This window comes from Dipodomys merriami, unplaced genomic scaffold (genome assembly GCF_024711535.1).
Source record: "Dipodomys merriami isolate MVZ:Mamm:240054 unplaced genomic scaffold, mDipMer1.0.p SCAF_33, whole genome shotgun sequence".
Lineage (NCBI taxonomy): Eukaryota > Metazoa > Chordata > Mammalia > Rodentia > Heteromyidae > Dipodomys > Dipodomys merriami.
The window spans coordinates 3,859,359-3,877,517 of NW_027204826.1; the positions used below are offsets into that span (position 1 = coordinate 3,859,359).

The 18,159-nt window shown below is 43.2% G+C and overlaps 1 protein-coding gene across 2 annotated transcripts in view; it reads left to right on the forward strand.

Moving 5' to 3' along the window:
* The first annotated feature begins 798 nt into the window (after nucleotides 1-798).
* Nptn (neuroplastin) overlaps nucleotides 799-18,159 on the forward strand; it is a 59,727-nt gene continuing 42,366 nt past the window's right edge. The window contains exon 1 of one of the 2 annotated variants that reach the window (XR_011376527.1): nucleotides 799-1,057. Coding sequence is in view for 1 of the 2 variants with exons in the window: in XM_070042922.1 (XP_069899023.1) it covers nucleotides 967-1,057 (91 nt within the window). In the remaining variant the exon portion in view is untranslated. The remainder of the gene's footprint in view (nucleotides 1,058-18,159) is intronic. The other variant, XM_070042922.1, reaches the window with a different exon arrangement.

Consider the following 18,159-nt stretch of genomic DNA (forward strand, 5'->3'; position numbering starts at 1 on the left):
GCTGGGCACACAGCACGCTATATTCAAATACCACCGAGGAGGTAACAAGTTAGACACAGGCCCGAGTCCCTTTCGCAGAACTGTAGCTGCGGACATGCAATTAGGCTGGTTGAACTTGAGGCCCTGAGAACTAAAATAAGGCCGAAATGGGGGTGCGGGGGGGGGAGGGGGAAGAAAGCAAGGCGGGGGCTGGAAAGGAGGGCATTTCAGGCCGCCCGAGCAGATGTCCCAGCAGGAAGGCTCAGCAACTGCCACGCTTTGCCTGGAAGGGGAAAAATAAAATAAAGAGAGGGAGGTTGGGGGACAGACACGGGTGCTGGTCTTTGGCAGATCAGGAGGAGGAAAGAGCAGGTTTCCTATGGGGACAAAGAGGGGGGTCTGGGGGCGGGAGAGCTACCCCGGCCCGCAGCCGAGGGGGGGAGCACAGGAGGGGCAGGGTGGGTGGAGGGAGCACGTCGGATCCCCGAGGCTGCCTCTTATTTATGGGCGCTCCAGGGCTACAAGCCGGACGCCCGGAGCCTCCCAGGCCAGCCAGGGAGGGGGGCGGGGAGGGAGGTGCAGCCCCCTTCCTCGTCACGTGGCCTAGAGCGCCCTCGGCACGTGACCCATCTAGCGCGGAGCCAATCAGCCTCCGCGGGGGCGGGGCCTCCGAGCCTAAGGGGCGGGGGCTACAAGCCGACTGCCTCCTCTCCTCGCGAGACTTCCAGCCGTTACCGGCCTGCCGCCCACGGCCGGCGACAGAAATCTCGCGAGGCTTGGGCGCTGCGGCGGTAGGCGGAGGACGGGGGAAGGACGACGGAACGGAGCCGCGGCTGCCTCCCGCCCGGCCTCCCTCCCTCCCTCGCCAGCTCGCTCCCTCGCCAGCTCGCTCGCCCGCCCGCCCCCTCCCTTCCTCCCTCCCTCCCTCCCTCCCTTTCCGCGGCCCCGGTTCCGGCCCAGACGACGTTCCGTCTTCCACCGGGGAGGATGTCGGGCCTTTCGCTCCCTCGCGCCTTGGCCCTCACGCTGCTGCTGGTCTCTGGCGCGGTCCTGCCGGGGCCTGGCGCCGCTCAGAACGGTAAGCGGGGCGCCAGGGGCGGGCCCGCGGGGCTGCGGGGCGCCGGGGGCGGGCCGGGGGGGGTCGAGGGCCGGCGGGGCTGAGGGGGCACCGGGGGCTGAGGGGCGCCGGGCCCGAGTGGGGCCGGGAGCGGGCTCGGGCCTGGTCTGAGGGGCTTCGGCGGCCCCGGGGGCCGAGCCTAACCTGTCAGGGCGTAGGTGCCCGGCGGGCTCGAGGCCAGGGCCCGGGGATGCGGGGGCCCGGAGGCGCCGGTGGGAGAGGCGGGGGCGTCCTGCGGGGAAGCCCGGGGTGCGGTGACCCAAGGCTCGGCGGGGTGCGTCGTTGCGGGTCGGTTAGGGGAGGTTGACGGAGGAGGAGGAGGAGGGGGGTGGAGGTCGGGTAGTTAGTCAGCTGGGGCCGATGAGGAGGGGGTGCAGCGCCGCGGAGAACCCGAGATGAAGGAGGGCTCTTCCTCCTCTCCCCCCCCCCCCCCCCCCGGTGCTGAGGCCGACCGGGGATTCTCCGCGGGGCTCGTCACCCTGGTGACATTCTTTAAGAGAAAGGGAGAAGCCTGGAGGGGGGAGGGGAAGGAAGGGGAGGGGAGGGCAGGCCCGGCCCCGAGAGAACGTGGTGGGGAGCTGAGTACTCCGTTTCCCGAGGCGCGGGGTAAGGGTGTGGGGGTGGAAGGGAGTGAGTGGGCCGACTGCCGTCGGGGACGCGGAAGGGGAAGCCGCGGTGTCTCCCCGCGAGCTGCTCGAAGATGGGGCGCAGTGCCCGGGCATTCCAGGGTGGCAGTTGAGGTAGAGCGCAAAGGAGTTTCTAAATAAGGAAAGGAGAACGAGCCGAGGATGGGAAGAAAGCTAAAAGGAAGAGTTATTAGCAAAGTAAGGGGGCCTGGGCGTGGGGGAAGACGGGAAAGGGAGTAAAACGCAGGAAGCTAGGGTGGGGGTGGGATGTCGGCGTGCGGAGTGGAAGATAGATTATTGGGAAAGGAGGGAGAGTGGCGGCCAAAATACTGGATGCCATGGGTCGGGCTTTGGGGAAGGCAGGGACACAGCTGTCACCGCAGTGGAGGGTTGAGAGCAAGGAAGGAGCAAAGCTAGACGGAGGGGGAGTGGGTTTTGGAGACGTAAAAGTTTCAACGCTGAAAAAGGTGTTATTTCCGAGGAATAGGAAAGATGCTTTCGGTGATGGAAGCGAGGGGCAGTGGAAATGGGAGAACTGGGTTTTGAACTGAAGCTCTTCAGAGAAAGAAGATGGAGAACGGGGGCGGGGGCAGGGTGGATTAGAGGCTTGGGGGGGATCCAAACGAAGCAGATTCTGATCGAAGGCATGTGTTAGCATCAGCTGCTGAGTTGGTCTTTAAGTGAAACTACAGAGATTGTGCACCTGTTTCTGCTCTTGTGGAGGAAGAGACGATTAAGAGTTTTCAAGTGTGGAGCCCTTGGCTTGCCCCTGTGATCCTAGCTACTCGGGAGGCTGAGATCCGAGGATCTGGGCTCGAAGCCAGTGCAGGCAGAAGTCGACTCTTAACTGTAGGTAATCACCAGAAACCAGAAATGGAGTTGTGTGGCTCAAGTGGTAGAGTTACAGCCTTGAGCAAAAAAAGCTAAGGGGCTATGCTCAGGTTCTGAGTTCAAGCCCTAGTACTGTCCCACCAACCAGGTTTAGAGACTTTTATTTTTTGGTTACACTCCCTTAGCCTGGAGATCACTTGAGTCATAGCTCCACTTCCGGCTTTAGAGGTAGTTTTTCATATAAAAAATTATGATTACTGGAGCAGGAACTATGAATTATTTTTACAAATCAGTGCTCCTCCTTGTTATACAAGAACAATTAAAACTTAAATGACTTTAAAAAATAAATGGTAGAGCTAGTGGAATTGTATTCGAAAGAGAAACGAGGCTTAAAGTATTGAAGATTTCAGTGAAAATATATCACGGGATGGAAAAAAAACTGCTAGTTTGATGTAAGAATTGGTAGCACAAATTGTGCTAGTCAAGCCTTATCACTGCAAAGGGTCAGTATTTTATTGAGTATGTTAAGCATAGTGGCATTTTTTTTTCTGTTTTTCGAAGTATGAAGCTGTTGTAGAAGACAGAGTCTGATTTGCCTTAGCGGTTAACTCAGTGTTAACAATGTGAGTTAAGCATAATTCTGATTTCCGGTATTCAATTTATGGAAATAGCATGGTTTCATTTTGCATAATAGGTTCTTGATCGTACATGTGTAATTTCTGCTGACATAACTTATAAAGTGGTGAAATGTAGTTTCTAAGCAACTAAAGCAGGGTTTTTGGATAGACCTCCAAAGCCTCATCTGGTGGCTCTTAGTGATAATGTGTTCTAAATACAGCATAGTACATTTCTCTTAAAATGAGCTTGAATCCAGTCACGTGATGTGACCTGTGAAGTGAAACTGAGCCCATAGTTGACCCAAATGAATTTAAGGAAGCTAGAGCTATTTTTGAGCTGGAGTTTATATGGTTAAGGATGTCACTTTATAATTTCCTATAACGTCATATTGTAATGTAGTTTGTAATTAGTACAGCCCTGCAGTACTGAATTCATGTAATGGAGTCTTTACTTTGTGCTAGTACTTTGTACTGGTGCTTCAGAGAGAGTGGTCATGCGATGAAATGTTAAAAATGTTATTAAGATGTTAGATTATATATTAAAGTGATACTTGAAAAAGTAAAAAGACCCTTTTCTGGATTGAGGATGTGTTAGAATGAGTATAGATGGTTCCCAAAAGGCCTTTTCCAGGTTGTTGATACATACCTGAGGTGGAGGCAGAATTCCAAGCTCCAAGCAGCCTGAGCTATAATGAGACCCCGACTCGGAAAACCAAACCAAACCCAAACAAAAGAGACCTCTGTCTTAATTATTCCTGAAATAAACAATTTGTACTGGATGACCCCATTGTCTCTTTCAAAATGAATCTATGACCCATTCCATTACTATAGAGGAGTCAAGGCTTTTGTTCTAATGGGTATTCTTGTTTGTTGATTTCTATATGTATCATCAAAAATGTAATTTATTATAAGGAAGAAACTTAGGAAATTTAAAAGTTTTAAGACTCGCTGGGCACTAGTGGTTATGCTACTTATCCCAGTTACAAAGCTCAGATTCTGGAGGATGATGGTTTGAAGCTAGCTGGGGCAGAAAAGTCTGGAGACTGCATCTCCAAAATAATCAACAAAGCTGGGTGAGAGGTGTGGCTCAAGCGGTAGAGTGCATACCTAGGAAGTGCAAAGCCCTGAGGTTCAAACTCCATATTGGACAAAAACAACAACAAAGAACCCTTTTAACGGAAATTGTGTGTAAACAAAGTAGCGAACAGTGATAGAACTGGGTTTGCTCTTGTTTTGCAGTATCAGGAATTGAACTCAGGCAAAGGCACTCACTGTTGGTGAGCTACATTCCAGCCCAGAACTGGGTTTGAGTTACAGCTTTGTGTAGCTGAGTGACCTTGAGTAAGACAAGCCTGTTTCACCTTTGAAATGGGGATTATGGTTATGCCAGTCCCCTAGGGATGGTATGTGGAATAAATGATTAAAATGTCTACTGGCGTTTTGTGTCAGTAAATATTACCATCACCATTATTATCCTTTAAAAGATAGCAGTATTAATTATTTCTTCATGTATATTTTGAACACTTCATTGTTTATTGCTTCTGTCATCTTGAATAAAACTAAACAGGCCATTTGAAGACTACAGGCTGATTGATTTTTGCTGTGTACTTGTTAGAAAAATGACTAGCTGTTCTTTTCTGTTGCAAGTTATGGGGAAGAAGTTCATGCTTCCATTTGAGTTTCTAGGAAAATCGATGGCATTAGCTCTTTTTTCTTCTAGCAAAGTAGTATTTCTTCCTATGGGTCAGGTATTACTTTTCCACAGAATACCAACATTGTTGAGAATAAGAGAAATGCAGTGTAATACCTGGCACATAAATGTTAGCTGAATACATAAATATGAAGTGTAAAAATAAAAAAAAGTGTAATATATTGATGCTGAAAATACCAGATTGGATAATTAAGACTTCAGTGAGAAACTAAGAAATGAACTTTATTAAGCTAAAATTTTAGGAATCATTTCACTCGGGTTACACCTAGGTAGTTCTGAATGTTGTGCTTTGTAACAATGCCATGTTTGCAGTAGTTAATTCATGAATCTCTTCTGTTGTTTGGCAATTTACTAGTGATGGCGAGTCACCTCTTTGGGTGAACTAAAATAAACAGCAGATGCAAACCTCAGTAATGATGGCTGTGGCACCAATGTCAAGCAATGGGTCTTAACAAAATTAATTCAAATACTATTTTGCCAGTTAAATAGTTGACCTTGTAATAGAGCCTTTCCTTGGGAGATATATGCCTTAGTATCTCAAGAGACTGAAATGTCACAGTTGATCTAATGGAGCACCCAACCATGAGAAATTGGCCATAGATCTGGAAGGAAAAACCATGTTACTACATCAGGACCTGTTCTTTGCTTTGTTTTACAAGGTTACTAGATCTACTAGAAATGGAGATACAGACTTTTTTTTTTTTTTTTTTTTTTTTTGGGTCCGGTCATGGGGCCTGAACTCTGGGCCTGGGCGCTGTCCCTCAGCTCTTCAGCTCAAGGCTAGCGCTCTACCACTTGAGCCACAGCACCACTTCCGGCTTTTTTCTTTTTGCTTATGTGGTGCTGAGGAATCGAACCCAGGGCCTCGGGCATGCAAGGCAAGCGCTCTACTACTGAGCCACCTTCCCAGCCCGAGATACAGACTTTTTTAGTGTGTCTTGTCTAACACAGAGCTTAACCTATGAATAACAACAAAAGAAAAAGAGATTCTTAAGTACAAATGTATTCAACAATTTATTTGCCAGAAATTATGTGTCTGATTTTATGTGAAGTGTACAGATTCTCATGAGATGTTTGAGTTAAATTTTTTTTCTCATTAATGCAATTTTTAAAATCTATTACTAAGTTTTTGTATTAAGAGGTTTCAGTTCCATGTCAGGTTACTCCTATCATTGTCTCCCATTTTCCTCCTCCAATTGCTACCCTATGTAGTTCAGTTTTCTCATAATGTGCTTTGATTATGACTGTTTGCTTACCTCCCCTTGGTTCATATCCTTTCCCTAATAACCCTCCCTCAACATGTATTTATAGGTTTTGATGTGAGACTTTTTTTTTCATGGACCATACTTCTAGACATTAATAAGTAAAGATAATATGTTACTGCCTTTGTCTTAGTTTTAAATTTTTTTTTTCTTTTTTGATACTGGGGATCACACATGATAGGCAAGCACTCTACCACTGACCTCATCCCTAGGCCCCAATTTTATCTTTTAAGTAAAAAGTAATTAGGATTTAATAAATGACAAGTTTCCAATGAGTTAGGGTGTTTTTAAATTTAATTAGCTTGGGGCTGGGAAGGTGGCTCAGTGGTAGAGCGCTTGCCTTGCATGCCTGAGGCCCTGGGTTTGATTCCTCAGCACCACATAAGCAAAAAGAAAAAAGCCGGAAGTGGCACTGTGGCTCAAGTGGTAGAGCGCTAGCCTTGAGCTGAAGAGCTGAGGGACAGCGCCCAGGCCCAGAGTTCAGGCCCCACGACCGGACCCCAAAAAAAAAAATAATTTTTTTTTAATTAGCTTGAGGTAAGTAGTTTGAAAGTAAGGTTAGTGATTAGGGTGGAGGTAAGATATTTCACATGTAAGACCTTAAGCATAGCTGGAGCTATGCAAAGATTTTTTTTTTTACACCAATTTGGGAAAGAGAGAAGAAATTAGTATTTATTATAATGTATGTAGAAAAATGAATGATAATGATGACTAAACAGGAGGTGGTCATTTAAATTTGAATAAAATTATACAAGTTTTGGGAAATTTGTGACAACTATTCGTAACTATTCAGTGTACAGTTTGCAGTGAGAACCCAGTCTGAACAGGATCAAACCTGGAGAATGAAGTTGTAAGAAAAAGGTAAAGATAGGAAGGCTGCAGTGGGATGCAAGAATGAGGAGTGAACATTGCTCTGAAGACACCCTCAACATGAGAGCCACCTCTTCTTGGAAATGCAGTATGCCTTCTACTGCAGCGCGCGCGCGCGCGCGTGTGTGTGTTTGTGTGTGTGTGTGTGTGTGTGTCTGTCTGTCTGTCTGTCTGTCTGTCAGTCTGTCTGTCTGTCGGTTGTGGGGCTTGAATTCTTGGAAATGCAGTATGCCTTCGACTGCACTGTGTGTGTGTGTGTGTGTGTGTGTGTGTGTGTGTGTGTGTGTGTGTGTGTGTGTGTGTGTGTGTGTGTGTGTGTGTGTGTGTGTGTGTACACGTCTGTTGATTGTGGGGCTTGAATTCTCTGTCTCTGAGCTTTTTTGCTCAAAGCTAGCACTCTACACTTTGACCCATACTGCCACTTCCAGCTTTCTGGTGGTTAGCTGGAGATCAGAATGTCTTATGGATTTTTCTGCCTGGGCTGGCTTCGAACTGTGATCCTTAGATCTGAGTTGCTAGGATTACAGGCAAGAACCATTGATTAGTGCCTAGCTTGCTGTGCACATGTTTAAGCAAAACTTTGTTTCACATAAATAAAAGCTGATGACAATATGAGGTTTAATTTTAGGAACCGTAGGTCATGACATTTTAAAACGTGTTTGGGAAGTCGTTGTGTTTTTTTTTTGTCTTTAGTATTAATAATTTTAGTAAAAATTAGCTTTGGGAAGACAGGGAACTCCTCCAGTAAAATTGACTATCAACTTATTTTATAGCCTTATATATATAAGTAAGCTAATTAAAACTATTTTAGTGATACTGATGTCTAAATATGAGTTTATTCAATTTAGGGGGAGGGACTCAACATTTGAACCTAATTGGAATTTAACTGTTAACTCAAATAGAGAATAAATCTAACTTTTTTTTTGTTTTTGTAGATATACAAACCATTTCTCAATCAAATCTAATTGACTAGAGGTTATTTTGACTTTATTACTCAAGAACTTTACATCTGTTTATCTGTACAGACATAAAGTTTACTAAGGAAATCTGAAAGCGTTCACAGCAAGTTTGGGGAACTATATCTAATATTGTTCAGTTATCTGCCAGCCTTTGTTTTGTTTTTCAAATTAAAAAAACCCTAAATCTTAACCAATTAAAAAAATAGAATATGATCAGTTTGGAAATATGTTAAGTTTCTTATCTTAAAAAAAACAAAATGGTATTCCTTTGTATAGCTCTAAAGAAAGATGGAATGTTTCAGGACTAGTCTAATAACCAAATAATGTTAATTACTGAAACTCTATGGTATGTTTTATGGAATTTTCTAGAAATGTATCAGTTTAAGTCATCAAAGTTTTGCTTCCCTTTATTACTGCTACATGCAAGTGTTGCTTCAAACTTACTCTAGACACGGAGATATAAAGGAGATGATGTGAAATGACTCCAAATGTGTTGAGGCTCTATGTATTATGCAAGGTTCTATAAAAAAATTAGTCCCAAATTTGGATAAGGTTAAAACTGTTGTACCAGTAGTTTATTTATTTATTTATTTATTGTTTTTTTTGGGGGGGTGTCCGGTCGTGGGGCCTGAACTCTGGGCCAGGGCGCTCTCCCTCAGCTCTTCAGCTCAAGGCTAGTGCTCTACCACTTGAACCACAGCACCACTTCCGGCTTTTTTTCTTTTTTGCTTATGTGATGCTGAGGAATCGAACCCAGGGCCTCATGTATGCAAGGCAAGCGCTCTACCACTGAGCCACCTTCCCAGCCCCATGTACCAGTAATTTAATCATATACAAATGAATATTCATTGTAGAAGTAATTAAAGATAAAATATGGCAGATGTCATGACAAAAGATCCTTTTCTAGTATATATTAAGAAGGCATAATTCTCCATTTGCATTAAATTACATATAAACATGCCATGTGAAAATAAAGCAGTGTAAGAGTGTATTTGTATATATACATTATGCCAGTGAATATTTTCTTCCTGATGGTAGTGTTTGAAGGCGCCCCCCCCCCATACATTAGATGTAGTCTAAATTCCCTTTCAGGTCCAAAAATTGTCCAGCTCTGTTGACCTTAGAGCTTAGGTACTGCCTCCAGTGAATAAGAACCCAGAGAAGATAATACTTGGTGTTCTAAAAGATTTTTAGAAACTTACTTTTGGAAGGAATAAAAATTGATAATTAAGGCAGGCACTGTTTATTTTTTTATTTTTTATTGTAAAGATACTATACAGAGGGTTACAGTTACATGAGCAAGGTAATGAGTACACTTCCTATTGAGCATTGTTACCCCCTCCATTGTTTTCCCCCTACCATCCCTTCCCTCCATACCTTCCCCGAGGGTTTTTTTTTTAATTGTGATTAAGTGATTACATAATTTCCCAAATTTCACAGTATTGTGGAATAATGATGCTCATTTAAAGTCACAAGTTCATTCTAACTTTCCTGGAGCAAATTGTCTATCATGGTCTATAACATATAACGGTGTACACGTATGCACCATACATGTGTTCAGCAGCATGGGGATATTTAGTAGTGGTTTGACCAGATGAGTGGAAGTTCTTTGTTTCTGTTAATTTTGTCCTGTTAATTTTGTTGTATCACCTAACATTTTGGATTTAGCATCCATTTATCAGGGAGACCATGTACTGTTTGTCTCTTTGCTCTTGGCTTACCTCACTCATGATTCCTTCTAGCTCCATCCATTTCCCTGCAAATGCCATTATTTTGTCATTTCTAATGGCTGCATAATATTCCATTGTGTATAGATACCACAATTTTTGGATCCATTCATCTGTGGTGGGGCATCTGCAGTGCTGCAATAAACATGGAGGTGCACGTGTCCTTGTATATTGGTTCCTGTTGCTCAGGGTAGAAGGCACTGTTTTTTTTTTTTAAATTTATTGTTATTGTAGAAGTAATATACAGAGGGGTTACATTTATATGAGTCAGGTAATAAATAGATTTCCTTTCGTACAATTTCCTCTGTTCCCTCATTCTCTCCCATTCCATCCCTAAAGTGCATCTGAATCTGCTTTGTACAACTTTGTTTCAAAGAATGGTGTCTGTTATGCAGTGATCTCATATTAACCTTGATAGGAGATTGTTAGTATAGATTTAAAGCAAGATGAAAATTCCTGCCACATAGGATGTGTGTTGTAGTGAGTGTGTATGTATGTGATTTTTCCTTTGAAAAGTGGTTGGCTAGTGAAGAGACAATGAAATAACACATAACTGCATTTTTGTGTTGTGTTTGAGAAAGTATGTTTTGTTTATATTTTCCCTATCCAGGATTGGGACTCAGTTGTTATCTGATACTTTATATTCACTGACAGGTGCCCCACCACCTGAGCCACGCCTCTAACCCTGAAAATATGGCTTCATGTAAACCTTTTTAATCTGTCCTTTCGGTATTTAAGACCTTTAAACCTGTCCATTTTAGATGAATAGGGCAACACAAATATTACCTGAATTAAGCCAAGGAATTTCCTAGATTGATAACCCTTAGAAACAGTATGTAACTGCCTCATTGTACTGCTTTGTTATCTATTAGGTTCAGTTCTTAGTTTTTTTCTTCTTTTTTCTTTTTTGTTGGTCAGGGGGCTTGAACTCTGGGCTTGGGCGCTGCCCCTGTGCTCTTCAGCACAAGGTGAATGCTCTACCACTTGAGCCATAGCACCACTTCCGGTTTTCTAGTGGCTTATTGGAGATAAGAGTCTCACAGACTTCTGTCCGGGCTGGCTTTGAACCTTGATCCTCAGATCTGAGCCTCCTGGGTAGCTAGGATTACAGGCGTAAGCCACCGACGCCGGCTAGTTTTTCTTTTTATGGTCAGTCATGGAGCTTGAACTTAATTAAGGCCTGGGCACTATCCCTGAACTTTTTTTTTTTTTTTTGGTTGGTCATAGGACTTGAACTAAGGGCCTGGTTCTGTCTGAGTTTTTTACTCAATGCTAGCCCTCTACCACTTTGAACCATAGCATCATTTCTAGTTTTGTTTTTGTTTTTGTTTTTTGGGTCCGGTTGTGGGGCCTGAACTTGACCTGGGCGCTGTCCCTCAGCTCTTCAGCTCAAGGCTAGCGCTCTACCACTTGAGCCACAGCACCACTTCCAGCTTTTTTCTTTTTGCTTATGTGGTGCTGAGGACTCAAACCCAGGGCCTCAGGCATACAAGGCAAGCGCTCTACCACTGAGCCACTTTCCCAGCCCAAAAATATGATTTCTTAAAATTTTCTTTTAAACGTTTGTTTTTGTTGTTCATCAGGCTTGAACTCAGGGTCTGGACACTGCTGTCCCTGATCTTTTTCCGCTCAAGGCTAGTGCTCTACCACTTTGAGCCACAGTGTGACTTCGGTTTTCTAGTGGTTCGTTGGATATAAGAATCTCACAGCTTGCGCTGCTGGGTCAGCCCCCTGGCCTCTCCACCATCTCTTGTTGGGAGAGCTGGGTTCTTCCACCACAGAGGGCAGCCACAGGGTACAGCTACTCCCAGAGGAATATGTTTCCGCCTAAAGGTGCTCCCCATTCCACCCTGTGCCCATCTCCAACACCACCATGCCTGACTTCCCAGTTGGCCAAGCACCTTCTGGGTAAGCTGTCAGCCCCTGTGTCAGAACTGCTCCTGCCATGTTCCAAACCTCCAAGCTCTCCTGGGTAGCAGGAGCTTGCACTTCATTTGTGAGGGTTCTCAGGATTGTTGGGGGCTATTGAACAGAGGAATGTGTTGAGTTTCTGTCTCTTTGTCCCAGAAGTCTGGTGTCTCATCACTGTCTTGTGTTTCTGTGGGCAGAGCTGGTTCTGGAGGGTGGATCAAGGCTCTCCCTCCAGATGCCAACTCTCTAGTTTGGGTTCTTGCATGTAAAATTCTCCACAATAAACATATAATTGAACTGTTAAAAAGAATATTACAGATTTTCCTGCCCATGCTGGCTTCGAACTGTAATATTCAGCTCTCAGTCTCCTGAGTAGCTAGGATTACAGGATGAACCACCAGTGCCTGGCTAAAAATCTTTTTTTTTTTTTTAAATTGTGAAAATACATTACAGAGGGGTTACAATTTACATGGGCAAGATAATGAGTACATTTCTTATCAAGCATTGTAGCCTCCTCCTTTGTTTCCCCTTCCCATCCCATCCTCCCCCCACTTCCCCAAACTTTTTTATTTTTGAGACAGTGTCTCATTATATATCCCTGGTTGGCCACCATGTCTGGCAAATGGGACATTTTTTCCCTCATACTTTATTTTTTGCCAGTCCTGGGGACTTGAATTCAGGGCCTGGCAAATGGGGCATTTTTTCCCTCATACTTTATTTTTTGCCAGTCGTGGGGGCTTGAATTCAGGGCCTGGGCACTGCACTGTCCCTGAGCTGCTTTTGGTCAAGGCTAGTGCTCTACCACTTGAGCCACAGCGCCGCTTCTGGCTTTTTCTGTATATGTGGTACTGAGGAATCGAACCCAGGGCTTCATGCGTGCTAGGCAAGCACTCTACCACTGAGCTACCTTCCCAGCCCCTCCCCTCATATTTTAAATTTTGGGAAAAAGAAACAGTAATTTGAATATCATAAAACATAATTTTCTTTTAGTCGGCTTAGTGATCCTGTCTCTTAGTTTATGTTCTTCATTTCTTTTGTGTTCCTGGTTGAGTTAAGGGCTGGGAACTACTGTTTATTTGGAGATGAATGCTTGCTTGGATACCTTTTTTTTTTTTTTTTTTTTTTGGTCAGTCATGGGTCTTGAACTCTGGGCCTGGGCGCTGTCCTTCAGCTTTAGACGAGCGCAGGCTTTGAACCGTGATCCTCATATCTCAGCCTCCTGAGTAGCTAGGATTATAGGTCTGAGCCACCAGTGCCCGACTTTGGATACTGTTTGAAGCATAGTCCTCCTTTGTTGGCAGCTGTTTGGAATATTTTCAATGTATAGGTGTAAGGAACTGTTAGGTTTAATTTCGGATTTTCTTTTTTTTCTAGGTTTAATTTCGGATTTTTTTTCTTTTTTTTTATTATTCAAGGTTTAACAGGTTTGGGGATCATTACAGCTACTGGGGTGGGGGAAAGTAGCACAGCAGTTCCAGCACTGAAATTATATTCATTAATGCTGTATCTCAAGTCTTTCACCAAGGGAGATGAAATACATGGCCTTAATGCAAACCAGGAAACTGCTACCTGGAAAAGAGCAAGTATAAAGAGGTTTCAGATTGCTTGCAGAGATCTGTCATTGAATTACCCTTAGACATAGTGATCACATAACAAAGTTATGGTATTTTAATATTGTTACTGTTTTCTTCAGATTGAACTTTGGATAATTAAGAATATTTTCTAATCACATTGAGGAAAAGGTGTAGAAAATTCTGAATTGATGATAGCTTCATATTTAGGAGAAAAGCCTTGAAAGAGCTAAACTCAGGAAAAGGGAGCACTAGGGATATGATTATCTATTAATACCTTCAAGGTAGCACTGTAAATGAAGTAAGGGAATTAAACAGTCTCTGAAGGTGATGGGCTGCATCGGAGAGCAGAGGCCAAGAGCTCGGGGAAGAGAAGCCTCTGTTTGGTATTAGGAAGATTGGTTTTAAAGACACTTGTGGAAGAACAGTTATTGTACTTTCTCATTGCATTACTGTAAGTAGGGCAAAGAAATAGATGGTTGAGAGAGACCTCAAACAACAGAAAGGGTGATTGTTGGTTTGTTTTAGTTTGTTAGTACTGGGGCTTGAACTCTGGGCCTGTCCCTGAGGTCCTTTAGCTCAAGGAGCACTTGAGCCACAGCTCCACTTCTGGCTTTTTCTGTGCTTAATTGGAGATAAGAGTCTCTTGGGCTTTCTGCCTAGGCTAGCTTTGAACCGAAATCCTTAGATCTCAGCTTCTTTAGTAGCCAGGATTACAGGTGTAAGCCACCAGTTCCTGGCTAGAAAGGATGATCTTTTGGTTACATCCAGTATTTCTTTAGAAGCTGGGCAGAAAAAGACTATGGAAATGAATGTATAATGAAATGGGCTTTCCAAAAGTTTTAAAGGATTGAGATTTAGTTTATTTCTAGTTCTAAAAGTTGCAATTTGTAAATTCAAGAAAAATGATAGATGAACTTTAGAATTTATTAAAGTAGCTGTTAGAAACCAGGCTTAAAACTATGGTGCCATTAGCAACCTTCCTGTTGAGAAAGTATGGTTTATGCTAGTAATAATTTATTTTGTTTATTAGCATAGTTATACACTTTTTCTTCAATTCAGCTTCCTAGGTTTTTTTTTTTTTGGGGGGGGGCGTCCAGTCGTGGGGCCTGAACTCTGGGCCTGGGAACTGTCCCTCAGCTCTTCAGCTCAAGGCTAGCATTCTACCACTTGAGCCACAGGGCCACTTCCGGATTTTTTTTTCCTGCTTTTGTGGTGCTGAGGAATCGAACCCAGGGCCTCATGCATGCAAGGCAAGCATTCTACCACTGAGCCACCTTCCCAGCCCCCTCCTAGGGTTTTTTGTTTGTTTTTGTCATTCATGGGGTTTTGAACTCAGGACCTGGGCAGTGTTCTTGACCTTTTTTACTGAAGGCTAGTACTCTTCCACTTTGAGCCATAGCTCCACTTCCAGTTTTTTGGTTAATTGAAGATAAGTCTCTCATGGATTTTCCTGCCTGGCTTGCTTTGAACCTTGATCCTCAGACCTCAACTTCCTAAGTAGCTAGGGTTACAGGCATGAGCCCACTAGCACCTGGCATTCACCTACTGTTTGTCAGAATAATTTTCTCTCCCTCTCTGCCCCTCCCACCTCTCTCTTTTCCCTCCTCCCCCCCTTTCTCTGTCTTTCTTTGGTAGGTCATGGGGCTTGAACTCTGGGCCTGAACGCTGTCCCTCAGCTCTTCAGCTCAAGGCTAGCTAATGCTCTACCACTTGAGCTACTATGCCACTTCCGGTTTTCTGAGTGGTTTATTGGAAATAAGAGTCTCATGGACTTTCCTGCCTGGGCTGGCTTTGAACTGTGATCCTCCTGAGTAGCTAGGATGACCTGTGTGAGCTACGGTTGCCTGGCCCAGAGTAATTTTCTAATTCTCTGAAAACTTCTTTCCGGGAGGAGGTAAACTGGAAGCCTCAGGCTGTTTTTAGCAGTTTCCTCATTTGTTTACTTAAATTGGTTTTAAATTTAGGGTAGTATTGTCTGAGGGTAATGATGAAGGATATTTCTGGGACCATTGTGCAAAGCTTCTTCTTTTCAGAATTTGTCTAAAGGCTTAGAGGAAGAAGAAAGGGTGAATAAATATGAGCAACCCCATCATTCTTTCTAGTGGTTCAGAATAATTTTCACTTGCAAAGATATAACCACTTGATTTAGAGTCAGAAAGAGAACCGCAGTCTCCAGAGTAGGAATGTAATTTTTTTTAGTTAAAATTTCAGTATTGAGTCCGGCAACGGTGGTTCAAGCCTGCAATCCTAGCTACTCAGGAGGCTGAGATCTGAGTATCACGGTTCAAAGCAAGCCTGGGCACGAAAGTCCCAATATCTCTTATCTCCAATAAACCACTCAGAAACTGGAAGTGGAGCTGTGGCTCAAGTGGTAGAGCGTTAGCCTTGAGCTGAAGAGCTGAGGGACAATGCCCAGGCCCAGAGTTCAAGCCCTATAACTGACAAAACAAAAAAGAAAAAAAAATTGTACTAAGCAAAGTCATGGTCTCTTGAGGTTTTCTATTTTTCTTTTTTTTTGGATAGGTTTTTTGAGCAGTGATATTTCACTGCATGTGTCAGTAATTCAGTATATGAGATCTATCTATCTACTGTTTGTAATCCAAGGCAGGAGGATCTTGAATTCAAGGATGACATGAGCTACAGAAGAGAGACACTGTCTCAAAATAAAAATAACAAAACCTTTGTTTTCATGGAACTAGGAAGTCATTTTTTTATTTTTATTTTTTGTCAGTCATGGGGCTTGAACTTGGGGCCTGGGCCCTGATCTTGAGCTTTTTCACTGAAGGCTAGTTTGAGCCACAGCTTCACTTGCAGTTTTCTGGTGGTTAATTGGAGATGAGTTGCACAGACTTTGCTGCCTACGCTGGCTTTTGAACCATGATCCTCAGATCTCAGCCTCAGGAGTGGTTAGGATTATAGGGGTGAGCTATTATAATTTAAACATGATGCTTAAACTGTGGTGGAGGCAGTGACACAGAAGTGATAAATCCATTCCCTCTTTTTTTTTCCATTCCCTCTTAACGTAAATCACATGTAAATGAGAGCGCTGTCACAAAGGTCTCATGTGAGGCTGGGAACTTGTAAAGGTGTACAGCCCAGTCTTGTTCCTTAAGGAAGAACTACACTTTTAGTTCTTTTTAAAATTAATATAAGTTAATTAATAAAATTATTGTGAGATTGTGATAATATATGGAAAAGTGCTTAGTGATCTTAGGTGGTGAAGTGACTGTGTAGTTTTTAGTTTTAAGGCTGGGGCATCTACAGTGTTAATCCAAAGGAAAAATAATGTCCTACTGAGAAGTGAAGGGAAAATAACGTCTTGTTGAGAAGGCCAGATTCTTTTCTCTCTCTCTCTCTCTCTCTCTCTCTCTCTCTCTCTCTCTCTCTCTCTCTCTGTGTTAACAAATGGTAATTTAAAATTTTTTTTAAGGTAGTTATGAATAGACCTAAGGAAGGTTCCTAAGAATATCTGTCTTTGAAGTGAATACCTACTGCTCTCACCTCGGGTTAAATAAGGACTCCGTCCTTTATCCCATTTCCTATGTCTAGGTGGGCAGCAAAGTGATGTCAGGCTATCTACTTCAGATCTTCGTTCTGTGCTGTGCCCAGTAACATCTTTTTTTTTTTTTTTTTTTTTTTTGTGGGGGGGATGTTGGTAACTCCTTTACTATCCTATCTTGGAATGAAATTCATAGGTTATTTTTAACTTGCTTAGACATTATAAAAGAAAAAAAAATCCAAAAGTGTGTGATGCCCTCAATGTAATATTAAGGGAAAAAAGCTTGTAAAATATTTAATAAGTGACAGGGCCATCTTGAGGATATGGAAACAAGCTTGTTAGTATCTATATGTAGAAACACCAAGAATGTGACAGCAACTTACCGGGACTGATTGGTTTGTGCTGTAATGGTGATTCATAATACAGGTAAAGCTGTTGTTAATGGTGTGGTTTTCTGAAAAAGTCAGCAGCTTGTGGTTATGTTCCAAATGTAACAAAGAATAAGCTAGCTTCACTTTACAACAGGATTGCATTCCTGGAAAAGTGAGTGATGACAAACTATGCAAGAGCACTTTGTGTTGTATTTAAAACAGGTTTTAGGCTCTGAACAAGTTTTTCCTCTTGACTGTCATTTGAAAGTTGTGTAGGCGGAAGGACAAATCATTATTGTATAAGACTCTTCCCTATTTTGTGGCATATTGAGAATCCTTAGGGACTGCCAACTAAAGGCCAGCAGTACTACCTTTATCATAGTAGTAACCAAAAATCCACCTATAATTTCAATAGCACTAAAAGGCAGGTGGTCCCCACTTGGAATATCTCCATCCTGCCCTCTAGCCAGGACTGCAGCTCTCAGTCCCCTGGACCACCACTGGTCAGAGCCATTCTTCTTTTGAGGACTGAAAGGCAAGGAAGGAGAGCTGCAGTGAGCAAGGCGAAAGGACTGTTTGCTAAACTGGAGAATGCAGTTTATGATGGAAAATAATGGGTGGTGGGCTGTACAAACTTGTGGTGATCAAATAAAATGGTTAGTGCCCTCATTTTTGCAGCCTTTTCACCAGAGGGTTCTATTAGGAGATGTGAGCCTGAGATCAGTGGGTCTCGTAACCTCTCTCAGCTTCTTTTTCCTCATGTGTGTATTCACAAAGGTATGTGCTTGGCAAGTTCCCTCTGCCAACTTGTATTCAGTTGTTTTTGCTTGTTAATTTACTGTGTGAAAGCTAGCTAGCTATATGTTCTATAGTGGAATGGCTATGAAATTTGAAATATTAAATAAAGGGAGTATTGGTTCTTTTTGATTCTTAACAGAAGCAAAGAAGTCATCAATATGATTACTTTTGTTGATTACCTGGCACACAATCATACCTACCACTTGAGTATTTGTTAACACTTGTATTCGGAGCCTGATAGGTAGGACACACTAGGTGAACATGCAGGTAGCACATGTTCCTCAGTCTTTGAGGCGCTTATTACTAT